Source organism: Larimichthys crocea, chromosome XXIV (genome assembly GCF_000972845.2).
Source record: "Larimichthys crocea isolate SSNF chromosome XXIV, L_crocea_2.0, whole genome shotgun sequence".
NCBI classification, from domain to species: Eukaryota; Metazoa; Chordata; class Actinopteri; family Sciaenidae; genus Larimichthys; species Larimichthys crocea.
In genome coordinates this window covers 16,198,920-16,212,315 of record NC_040034.1, presented here as the reverse complement: position 1 = coordinate 16,212,315, position 13,396 = coordinate 16,198,920, and the positions used below count along the sequence as shown (strand labels likewise).

Below are 13,396 nucleotides of genomic sequence, written 5' to 3'. Positions count from 1 at the left end.
TTGTAAGATTAACGAGTGCTGCGGAACGACACACAGTAAACGTCCCCGGCTGGATGTGAACGATTCATGGTTGGCACCGGGTACCCCAAATGGAGCCTGGTTTTGTAAAATTGTTAAAAATGTAGGACATTTTGAAACCACCTGTCAGTTAGCCATACTATTGGAAATAAATCTCTGCTGTACAAAAAGATTTGTCAAGCTTGGCAGCAAAGGAACTTTACTTAGTTTGTTTAGGTTGTTTTTCTTTCAAATTGGTTTCATAAAAAAGTTATAGCTTCATTTTCAAACTCCAGTTTATTCATCTCACATCCATCTTTCATATAATTGGTTTTGTTACTGTTTAAGCTAAAGATCAAATAAGTTATGTTTTATTATCTCACTTTAGGCACTTTGTCTTGTCTTCTCATGTTTTTATTTATGCATTATATCTCCACAAAGGCCTGCTCACAGCAGGATTTAAGAAGGGCTAATTTTGCATTAAAATGAATTCACTCGAATGCAATCGCAGCAATTGGAGCTATGCAAAGGTTGACCCATAGCAAGCTGTCTTAAAAGTGTTGACCTTTGAGTGGACTGAGAGTCCACAATAAAGGAAGCTATCATAGCACATTAGCTTTATTTAACCAGTTATGTCTTATTTAAGACATGTTATGAGACAGGAGTTGATGGTACAAACACATCTTAATAATAAACCGTATAAGCCATTTAGCAACCAAGCATATATTGCCTCTTCAATGACATGTAACAAAAATAAAGAGAAGCTCTGGGAGCTTTTGTGACAGACTAGTGCTGACAAGCACATTTGCAAGCAGCTCTAAATTTCTTAAAGTACAGTCAAGCTACAAATGATAGCTTCTTGAAAAATATCAGTGGTGGGCTATATTTGTTGCATAACTCTCAGTACAGGGTCTCAGGGTAAATCATGCAGAGCTACTATTAGTAAAGGTGTTGTCCGTGTTTTCATCTAATGTTGATGCGGACTCTACAGATCTTGTTGTTTGTATCTGGCAGGTTATACAATGTTTTAGTGAACCTTGCTATTACATATGCTCCCAGTTGGGATGACAAATAGTTTTTCACAAAGTTTTTCCCGAGATTACCCAATTTAAATCCGCTCCATGTGGGGAATTGGGGAATTGTTCTTGTGTTCATGTTCAAAAAAAGGAGGCCACATAGACAGCTGGTAGTAAAAAAAACAAAACAGAACAGGCCTTGCTACTTTCCTTTACACAGCTCTTTCCTATTTTTTGTGGCAAGTCTGACATATCTGACCAGTTCTTTAGTCTGTCAGGGAGGTTTTTTTTCAGCCTTTTGTTTAAGCTGTCAAAACGGATATATTTAAACGAGAATGGAAACTTGCAAATTAATAGGGTTTGCCTACCTCACTCTGTGTTATTGCTTGGTTTCTTATCTAACGGTGTGCAGTAATTTGTATTCAGCATTATCCATCAGTTACATAGAAATTACTCAATTAAAAGAATGTATTAGACTTTGATGATTCATTCCCATGTGTTAATTTCAGCTGTGCATTACTGTTTTGATCAGTGTCACAGATTCAGAGTTACATTTCTTGGTAGGAAATCAAAAGCAAACACATTCCTGTGATTAATTATGCTGAAAACGAAATGCCCCAAAGCTTGCCTATTTCCCCGCCTCAGTAATCAGTAGACATGGCACAATTTCCCCCTCATTGCCATTCACACTATAACTAACAGCTGGATTCCTCTCATAAACACCTTTTCCCCTTATATTCTTCATGTATCATCCTGCATGTTGACTGGGTGATATGTCTTTGGTCTGTCTCGGTGGATTTATTACCGCCAAGTCAGCATGCAAGGCACTATAGTTCTTTTTGCCATTGGGAATGGTGCAGATGTATGAAAAGAATCGCACTCTCTCTGGATGTTATCTCTCAGTGAGGATTTCAGTCCTGCTCACTGGAGGTGGAAGAGGTTTAGCAGCTCTTTCTGACAGGGTTGTGTTGTCCTGACAAGGATACGCCAGCAGTTGTTGCTTTGATTAATCTCTGCCTTTGGAGCTCTTCTTTTTTTACACTTTCATCCCTTCTTGCGTTCTCACCATTACCGCATGTGCTCAAAGGCTTTGCATTAATTGAAAGGGTTCTAACTGATATACTATACATTTATGTTTTTCAATCAGTTGCTCGTTTTATCTCTGCAGTACTAAAAGAGAAGTAGAGATGTTTTTGTTTGCAAGACAAAGCATTTAAAGAAATTATTCTGAGCGTCTATTAGTTAAGGTTTATAGTTATACAAATCACAGCATAAAGCTAATTTCAGTCAGGTACAGTGACACAGAAATAATTTGTGCTCTTGTTAAATTCAAAAACGACATTTAAGTCCAGTGAAAATCACCCCTGGAGAATCACTGGGTCAGTACACAGGCAGCGGAACATAAGATTTTAACAAGCCTATTGCAGATACACTATGGAAGTCATGCTCACCAGAGGATTTGTTAGGAATGCTGACTTGTAACCTAACCTCAAAGAAGTGCTCTGTGTTGGAGTGGAGTGTTTGGTTTAGGAGCTGTCTTTCTCTCTTCATACTGTGCATTTGATGCCTTCTATTGTTTTTGTGTTGATCAGCGTTCACCTCACGTTCTTCCACATCATCTCCCCTCTTCTCGTGTGCACTACCTAATGTTAAACATTTCTTCTAGTCATAAGAAATTTTCCCTTTCTCCATTTCAACGAATAGGATTGCTTAACCATCACCTCTCAAAACTGCTTCCATGTTTAGTGGCAACAATCTCAAAGGCTAAATGTGTCAGCAGTGTGAAAATCCACTGAAATTAGATGTCAGAAAGTATCACATTTTGCTGATGAGTGTGATCTCTCTCACATGACCTCATCAACATCCTATCTACTGAGAAATTTAATTGCGTTAGTAAAGCGCTGAGCTTAACCTCAAGGCACTCTAAGGAGATGACAGAATCCAAAAATGAACCCAAATGAGGGCAAATTGTAAATTGGTTGTGAAAAGAAGCTTTCTTGGCTTAAACTGCAAGGTGTATTATTTTGACATGTTGTAGCCCATTTTGAAATATCATGCCAGGGACGTTCTTTGGTTGTTTTTCAGTATATTCTTCAGGATTTAGTTATTTATATGATATATATTGGATATAGCAAGATATTAAAACAAATATTTCACCTTTGTTTAGTTTAGGATTTTTGCTTTCTTGAAGAGTGTTGGCCCTTTCAGACACAACGCAATAACACCGCTGCATTGTGAAACCTATGATTTCGAGTGGCTTTACACAACAGTGTTTTACTGGGTCAAGCAACGCTGTGCAGTGAACCCATTGGCAAGTGCAGCGCCAGTCACATTGTGTCTGAAAAGGCCATAAGGGTTTCACACCTAAGCTGTTGCGGTTTGGTTAAAATGTGTCTTGGTGCATTTGCCTGGTTTGTGCAATTTGCTTGAGCTGGTGCGAAAGCTGTCAGTGGAGACGAGGTGTATTTCAATTTGAAAGCAAACAGGAAATAACCACAGGATTTTATAATAGCAGATGTGTGATTCTTAGATTTCCAATAACAAATACTAATAAATCCATTTGCTGATTAAATGGCAATGGTAAAAAACATGGTCTGCCTACCAGCATTTATGTAGGCAGACCATTTATGTGCTGGACTATATCATGACCTGGTGCATTTGTCAGGGAACCAGGAAGTCATTGCCTCCAGCCAAGAAATATTTGTGGCACATAACTCACTGGAAAACTCCTAATTGACCCTGTTACTCTCTGATGTTGGTAGAGATTAAACTAACTACGCATAACATGTCAATTCGCTTTATATTTACAGATATCAAACTGTCTTCCAGAAGCTTTATTTCCCAAAATGGTGAAGTATTCCATTAACATTTTGACTCCGGCTACAATTTGCAGTATATTCATGCTCACACTGTTAAAAACAGAGAAGCTGCCCATGTTGCCTTGTAATTGCAGCCATTAGCTGAGCTCTTATATCTTATTTATCTTATAATGACATTTAATTTCATAAAAAAAAACAAAAAAAACTGTTCTAACCTTACCACAGAAAGGATGTGATTAGAGAATTATTCTCTCTGAAAATATGACCGTCATTCTCAGGTTATGTAAGTGCTCATGAAGTGCCTCTTCAGACCATCTGTTGTGAAGATATTTTCATAATTATGTGTCACAAGGCCATTAAGCTCATGAAAGAAGCTCTGCTGTTCGTAATGCTGTACAAGACTTACCACTTCAAGTAACCTGACAGAACTAACGAATAGCTTCACTTTGTGCAATACTGCCTTCAATCTTCTCCACTGCTCCTGTCTAATTTTGACCTCTATGCTCCTCTAGGTCCAACTGTTTTGAAGTATTCGCCTTGGATGGAGCCAACACCAATATTCTTCAATTTTGCACTGCAGCAGAAAGCACAGACTGGCTTCAAGCAATATCTACAAATATCAATGACTTGACACAGGAGAATGTAAGTCCATCTTTGAACGTTAGAGGCCTGGTTGGATCTTCCCGTGAGTCTCTATTTGGAATGAACGTGGGAAGAAAAACTGATTTGTGATAATTTAAAATTGGTGAAAACTGGAATGAACTCGTATAACATCCTCTAGCTTAAAAATACTCTGCCATAACATTAAATAATGCAGCGTATTTCTGTTGAATTTTTTTTTTTTTTTTTTAACTCTGAGAATCTGGCATTTTATACCATGTGGTCAGATTTATACGGTTACTTTCGGTCAGTAATCTAAATTGGCAGATTAGTGGTTAATGGAATCACAAAATTTCAACCAGTGCATTTAATCCTGTTATCCACTTGATCTTTTAAATTTGATAACATCTTAATAAGAAAAGCATCAAAACTTGTAATAATTATGTTTTGCCCACAGTTGTTCCATGTATTTCCTCCTTTTGATTTCTCACAGCCACGTAGACTACACTGTAGCATGGTTTTAATAGACCCTTCCTGACAAGCACTCATTGACTCACAGTGGCACCTCTCCCCTTTGCTGACAAAAAAGAGGCTCTCTCATACCTAATTAATGACTGCTAAGTAGTCATTCAACATGTGCACTTCTCTCTCTCTCTGTCTCTCTCTCTCTCATTTCCTCCTATTTCACTTTGATTATCACACTGATGATGTGATGCATTCTTGGTAAGGATGCAGACGTACTGTATGCCCGTGCTCGCGGATTGCACAGCTGCCTTTTTTAAAAAGTGTGATTAATTCACGCCTGCATCACCTAATTACGGACGAGGAGTGTGATTGCTAAATGGCCAATCAGGATGTAATTGTATGCCTGCTTTGGGAGAGAGCAGAACTTTTGTTTTAATGACCTACAACCTTTAAATAGACTCTGTGACACCCTCGGGGTCCCTCATGTGTTTTTAATGTGAATGACTGTCATCTGGCATAGTGGAGGATTACTTGATGCAGTTTGATGTTCTTTTAGAGAGACTAAAACAGAGCGCATTGGACAGCTCATTAGTACTCAGTAATGAGGGTTTAGATGACAGTGTACCTTCCGTTTGCAACTGAGATGAGTTGAGAAAGGTGCAACCATCATACTGAGTGTGATATGTTGACACAGCAGTGGTCCAAACAATGTAAAAAATGTTTTGCACTGGTTTGCAGTATTTTTTCTGGTTGAACAATGTTTCCTTTCAAAGAAGGAAAAAAGAAAGGTACATAACTTTTTGAAACAGGTTTTAAAATATGTTTGCTTGCTCTTCTTCTTTGTATCATAGGCTCTATTTTTATATGGGCCTTTCTTGTATTTTTTAAACTACCTCTCGACACACATTGAAAGAGTTAGATTTGTTTTTGAGACTCTTAATATTTCTGTGGGCTTCAGTGGTCTTGCATCTTAGAGCACTTTATAGCCTCAACATTAACCAAAATTAGCTGTTTTAGTACATGCTGATGACTGAACTGGCTGAAGCGCTTGTCATCCTGGGTTTGAATAAAATATGGCATTCCTTAATCAAATCATCTCTTCTTTTATATCTATCATCTCTTTCAAATGAAAAAACATCATACTTATGCTATACTTTATAAGCTTTCATCCCTTATTTGTACATCAGCCATTGAGTTCTAGATGATTAATGAGCAATCGTCGGAGCCACTGTTGTGTGAATAGGTAGGATAAGTGGATGCTTTTCTGAATAATTCTATGTTGCCAGTTGTGGCAGTGAGGTTTAATATCTAGATCAAATTTTATGTCAGTTGCTTTGCTTTTAACAGCTAAGATGTATAAATAGGGTGCTGTGTGTGTGTGTGTGTGTGTGTGTGTGCGTATGTGTGTGTGTGTGTGATTAATTGTATATGTCATTGATTGATGTTTTGTTTTTATTTCTCTCTTAGATAAAGATCATCAACAAATATTGTTCCTCAGATGACCAGGTATGGTGACACTGACCTAATACATCTAATATAGGACAACAATCACTTTAAATCACTGTTAATAGTATACCTTATTTGACAGTTGTGGTAGAGATGCAGATAGGAAATGCTGTTTAAGGCAGAGAGAAACCAAAAAATGCTGTGGTTATATTGTACAGTATGTTGATTGGGTGAACTGGGTGAATGTCCAACATCTGTTGGTAAAGTTAGGGATGGATCATCAGAACAGACCGTGTTCAATATTTTGGATTTCTTGTTCAGTGTCAATCCTCCATTACACTGCAGATTGATAAGAGATTTTAATTGGAAGTTTGGACCATCACAGTTTTCTGGGTGTGGTTACTTTCTTTCATGTTACAAAGGATTCAGGCTAGCTTTTGCTTCACCCTTCTTTGGAGGAAATGTTATACATGTGTACAGGATTGCATCATCTGCATACAACTGTAGCTGTGCTGGCAGGTTCGAGTTAATCCATAAGCTAATAAACTTTGTAAACATTAGGGACCACATGTTTAGCAGTCTGATGTGCTTAGTTGTGTTGTTGGTTTTGGTAAAACCTCTTTATTCACATAGGCAAATAAGACTAGTGAGGATTGTTCATCACAAGATTTAGAAGTGAGTGTAACAGGACTTTTTTGGTACAAATGTGCTGCTTAGAGGAAAGCAAAGAAACATCCCGGTCAATTGTTGCATTGCAGCTAAGACTGCAGCACCACTGTATAGTCAAGTATCTTTTAAAGATCCCTCACTGTAGTCCTTTTACTTAGTCCCTTTGACTGTGCATATTTTACTATTCTTGTCACGACTGATGTGCAGTGGGAACTGGAATGCAGTGGATAGGACCCAAATGCAGACGACAGATGCAGAGCGGATGCTGTTCAATGATTTAATGATCAAAACCAAAAGTACAAAGGCTTTACTCAACAGTGAGGCAGGCAAGGGTCAAAACCAGGAAAGCAGTCTAACACATGCAAACTGATCCAAGAGGGCAGATGGAAAATCCAAAGTAAGAACAAGAACGAACAAGTAAGTAAAGTAAGGTCCATACATGTAATTAACAGGTCTCGATTATGACAGATCCACTGTATATAGATGCAAAGATGCATGTGGTAACTTAATGGTGGCAAGGAACAAAGGAAGCAGACCTGTATGTATAGTGACTTGATTGATTGAGCTGCGTGTGAGGAGTGGGTGGACTAGGCCAGGTAACTGCAGGACTGATGAAAAGAGGGAACATGTGGGTAGATGGGAAATGAGGGAGAGTCAGGGGGCATCTGGTGGAAAGCATATGTGGCTATTGTGGCTGGAGAAGAAAGACAAAAGCAGATTGTGACACATCTAGTCTGTTGATTGAGGAAGGACCGATTTCTGTTGTGGGTACACTTTTTTTTAATTGAAACTGTAAAATTGCATAAATGTCATCCTCTACGTCTCTGCAGATTGTTCACATGGGCTGGGCATGTGAAAGTCTAGAGGGTACCACTGCTGGTAGAACTTCAGCATTCAAGTTCCTGGCACTGAGAGGACCATATTTTTATATCTTCAGAAATCCCCCAGTAAGTAGTATTTTATTAATTTCCCATTTTATACCTTTCATTTCTCATTCAGATATATATGGAACCTTTCTAAATCAAATAATACATCTTAATTTTAATATCATTTAAAATGTCTCTTTCCAAAGTATGAAGCATATCTCACTTCACTGGACTACATCATTTACACATTAATTAGTACCGTGGACTCGCCTCAGCAAAAGGATTTGTTCAGCGCCTTTGTCAATTTGTTTTTATGCTGCTGCTCACTGATCTGTGATTGTCCCCCACTGTTCTGCATGGTTTTCAAACAAGTTGGCAGCATCTGTAAAATACTGTATGCTCCAGTTATAATTGAATAAGAGAAGACAGGCATGCAGTAACTGGTGATGAATTTATCTGTTGTGATCATAGCTGGCTGTTTTGTAGCAGTGAAACAATGATTATACACTTGTTATTTTCATTTTTACAATAAGATGTCAATTAGATCTTTCAACACTAATTGTGAATACTAGTGAAGCTAGACTTGAGTTTTGCCATGTCTGAGGTTTTTGTGTTAAACACACTTCATTGGCAGTTGTGAACCATTGCAACCTTTAGTTTGAAGGTTTGTATTCCAGCCAAACTCATAACAGCTGATCTCACTCAAATCTGGTTTAAAGTGTCTTAATACCAACCATACAATACCAGTACCAGCATCACTTCAACATCCAGCTCTAAAATATATTGCCAAAACCTGCTAAAGAACCTCTCAATTTAACATCAACCAATCACTCCTTTTGGTTACATATGTAAACGGTGTTCCTCACTGTGACGATGGTGACAGAGTGCAGTAGGTACAAGATGTTGCTCATCATAAAAGTATCCACAGTCACAGAAAATAATGGCTACCACATGCTTTTGCAGGTATCTCCACTTTTGACAATTTTGACTTTTTACTATATAGTGTGCATATTCTCTCCTGTCTATGGTCAGCACTTTGAATCTTATTGGCCAATTAGATGTTCTGTTACAGTATGTATGTAGGATAGATAAAAGGATAGCTTTAGATGAGTAAGATTTTGAGTTTTGAGTCAGACTGATACATGTATATCAGTGTCAGATGGCCATTAGCCTGAATTATGCTGATTTTAATCTAAAATAGTAAAAAAGCTTTGATTAGGTCAATGTGCTATGTGATTACATGTATAGTTTACCAACTGAGGTAGACATAAACAGGATAGTCAGGCTCTGAACCACCCACCATTTATAAAACACAATCAATGTAAATCCATTTAAAACAGTTCACTGATGACTGTGCAAACATAGAGTTTTATCTGTGGTGCTCATTAGTGTTTTAGGTTTAAAAATTATTTTTGGACATACATAGTTTTCATTGGATTATTGTCTGCACATTTGGGTCAAATTAAGTATTCATTGAGGGCAGTGAGGAATTTATGCTCTTGCCAGAGGTGGAAAGCCTCTAAGCCTGCAGGTTTTGGACATTAAGACACTTATTACCTCCACTGACAACATACTATAATTAAGTCCTCTTAAGGTTAGATTGTCAGGAGACCTTGGAGTAACAAAGTGTGTTACCTAAATTAAATCTACTCTGCAATAGAGATTGTCAAAATTGAGTGAAGAGATAAAATGTACTATGGAACTAAAACTTTATTGCCTATTTTATAAAATGTTTCCCATGTGCTCCAAGAGGAACCAGAAGCTGACACTGGCCATTAGATGTTATTTAATACAGGTCCAGTATCAGCCTAAAGCACCTTGGTTTGACTGCCAAGGCCAGTGAACAAACGATGTAGCCCTTTATGCTGTTTGTTTGTGATGTGATATAAGATGTTCTTCTATTAGTCTAAAAATTACTACAGTGCAAAATGTGCCTCTTTCATGTTCTTACTTCATTAGGCGACCGTTTCGTCAAGTTAATCATGTTTACTCTCTGGACCTTGTTATTTACAGTGCCAAGGTGGGGTGTGCACATTATGAGTTGTTCAGTCTCTGTTGTCCGGTCTTGCCTTCTTCTGGAGAGATTTTGTCACCCTTTAACACTGTTTGACAAGTTACACTGCCTCACCTTTTGTGTTTCGAACGTTCCCAAACAGACTTTTATGTGCCTGTTTTTCTCTTCTATACTTTTGAGGCTACAACAGGATTTCAATCATATTCAAAGCTGTGCATCAAGGACAGACCTCAAATTGTATATTTGGGGCCTTGTTTCCTGTCACTCACTCCGAGGCTCTATAAACTCCATTTTAAGGACCTTGTCTCTCAAGAGGGACCTTTCATCTTGTGGTGACAGCAGGACGGTGACAATGAATGCCCTGCAAGCTGAAATGTAGTATCAAAGGGATATAATGCTGCTTCCACTGCAGCATCTTCTTGGATCTTCACCTTAAAAACAGGAAACCAGGCAAGGATGACAAAGATGATCGGTCTAGGAAGATTTCATATTTCATGACCCTCATAATGTGGAATCAGAGCCTTGATCCCCTGTGCAGTCTTTCTGAGACTATCTGAATAGCTTGGTAGCTTAAAGGGATAAGGACATTTGTATTTCTATGAGAACATCAACACCACTCTTATTCTGTACATTAAGTACAAGCTGGGGGAAGTTACTTCCTGCAGTCTGAAACGGTTGCCTGGCAACCTCAAATTTGTTAAAGTGTATGTTTTAATAGCTTCATCTTTTTGTACAGATGAAAGAAAAACAAGATATAACCAGTATCCAGTCTACATGCTACTGTAAGCTAAGATAACCAACTGCTGGCTGCTGCTCTTAGTGGTGTTTATCTTCGTATTTTGCTCTTGGCAAAAAAGCAGAAAGGCTTATTTCCCAAAATGTCACAAACTTTTTCTTTCAAGATGGATCATAGTCTGGCCTCGTGAGATCTGTGACATAGAGCTAACGGGGTCGGCCAGCTGTTTCTCAGCCAGCAGTCCATTTCCTCTTGAGAATTCAGCCAACACTGCCCTTTGACATGCCACTGACACCAGCCTCTTTGAGGGAAATGAATCCAGGATACTAAAAATGATTTATGCAATTCTTGCATTCATGCATGACGTAGGTGAACATGGATTATATGCCAGCTGTGGGCCATTGCATTGCATCTCAAGGTGTTTGTTCTGCAGTTTGCTTGAATCTCCTGCACTGACCACCACTGTGTAGCATATAACATGGCTGACCAAAACGCTCATATTAGCAATTCCCTTCCCTGCATGGATACTGCATGTTTAGAGACCGTCACCCCAGCATTTGCCATGGCACAAACTACAGTCTGGCCTTGTTTAAGCAGAGACTCTCAAACTGAGCTTGTTGATACCATCAAACAGGCCTGTGTGGGGGTGAGCTATCTTTCTTTGTGCTAGGGGCATCGCCACAGCAAAGAGAAAACTATCACTGTTGGAGATCTTTCAATACGTTGTGGGTGATGCCTGCATTTTCTCATGGGACTTATAATGTTCTGGAAAAAGGTTTCCCAATTCTTGATGAATCTAAAAGGTCATTTTATTATTTAAATTTCCCAATGGGCATACTAAGTTGTAAGTAAGCTTTGACAAATATTGCTCTTTTTAAACAATCAGCATTTCGGCAAAGACACCTGTTGGCCTTAATTGATCCTATGTGGTGCAAAAGTTTTCTAAATGCTGCAGAAAATGTCACTACTGTCTTTTTTCAGCTGAACATGCCATAAGCAAAGAAATGCAAGATTGTTTCTGATGCTGAGACTGAAGTCTCTCTCTCTGAAGCTGAGGAAAACTAAAAAAATATATTTTTTGTGCTTTTTAGCTTTAACGGCAAAAAAACATAACTATAGCCTGGGAGCAGGTGAGAGACGAAGTAAACTATCTGAATACAGAGCAGACCAGTCAAACAGGACCAACAAATCACGTTTACGAGGTGTTGTGAGTGAAGTCATGAGCCATAATTTTAACTGATTGCATGAAACATAATAGATGTATTGTGGAGTCATTGAAATTGTAGTTCTGTGAATGCAGCTAGTGGGTTGTGAAATGCCAGACCTGTACTCTGGCTTTTGTTGAAATATGGCAGTAACCAATATCCCTGAGGTAGAGAGGACTTGAATGTGCACCCAGGAGAGCATTAGTTCATGTGCTTTAATGAAACACGCCCTGGAAAACAAAATCTAACTGAGTAGCCTCTTGTTGGTCTCAGTTAGTGTGCATGCTATGTATAAAAATGCTCAGTGTAGAATGCTGCAAACTTTTAGACACAAGATGTGGAGAGAGTGATGTTAGTTTCGATATAGAAACAGATTTATATGATGATGAATTCTATGTGCTGACCTCAGTATGATAAATAAACCCAAAGACAGGCTCTGCTTTTTCGTATGACCTTGTTGTAATTGTTAACATTAGTTATGTTTCAAATTGATAGTATGTGCTGTTCTTCATGTGTGGGGTGTCCCCCTCTATGATGCATGCAATAGCTAAATCCAGCCAACCCCCACAAAAATATATTACAGCTATCATGTTCATATTTGTGCTATAGAAATGTCACTACAAACATTAGCCAGTTTGACACAGACTTTAACAATCTCTCACTTCTTTCAACTGTCTTTCTAAAAATGTTCTCCAGGTTTTACTCTACAATACTACGACAGTTGAACCTTGGTGATCTCAGCAAAGTTAAACAAGCTTGCTTTAGAATTTTACTGAATAGCTTTAGAGCTCTTCATGGTTTAGCTCCCATTCATAACGCTGAATTGCTGCGTCCCTTTGAGATCCCCAGGCAGGGCTCTGCTAGCTCAAAAGTAAAGGTGACCAGGATTTTGCAGTCCCCTCAGGGTCCCTCAAAGTTTTTGATTAATGTTAGCCACACTGTTTTATTTCCAGCCTGTGTTATTGCTGAGTACTTTATTGTTGTATTGTTTGAATAGTCTGTTTTTATTTGCCTTCGCCTTGTTCAACTTTGAAACTTTGTTTTGAAAAGTGCTGTATTTAAATATACATACTACTGTGTATTATACAATGATATATACACTACTTATATAATACTTGGATTATGGCTCTGTTCTGTTCAAGTGTCCCAGTTAAGTTATGACAGTGAGCCAGCATAAACAACAGCAGGACCCTTTAACTGAATTACTTTTGTTATTCACACCTGTCCTTTTTTTAATGTGTCAAAATATCTTATGGATTCTTTATTTGTATTATGATAAATGTCAACATGCTTTGAAAGTTTTTACTTTTGAACAAAACATGGAAGCTCTTTTCATCTGGTTTTTTCAGTGGTGGAATGTAAGTACATTTACTCAAGTACAAGTGAGGTATTTGTACTTTAGTATTTTCTTTTCATGCTACTTTATGCTTCTACTTTTCTACATTTTAACTTCACCACATTCAACTGACAGCTTTAGCTACTAGCCACCTTTATAATTCTTCAATGCAAAACATAAGAGGATCTTATAAAATAAGTTATAAATGAAACTATAGTACTTAATAA

At 38.1% G+C, this 13,396-nt stretch overlaps 1 protein-coding gene across 5 annotated transcripts in view; it reads left to right on the top strand.

Annotated features, from left to right (window-relative positions):
• Positions 1-13,396, top strand: part of sntg2 (syntrophin, gamma 2) — a 93,607-nt gene that overhangs the window by 56,738 nt on the left and 23,473 nt on the right. For all 5 annotated transcript variants that reach the window (XM_027274698.1, XM_027274700.1, XM_027274696.1 and 2 more), the window contains 3 exons: positions 4,345-4,474; positions 6,365-6,403; positions 7,843-7,959. In XM_027274698.1, coding sequence (XP_027130499.1) covers positions 4,345-4,474; positions 6,365-6,403; positions 7,843-7,959 — 286 coding nt within the window. The remainder of the gene's footprint in view (positions 1-4,344; positions 4,475-6,364; positions 6,404-7,842; positions 7,960-13,396) is intronic.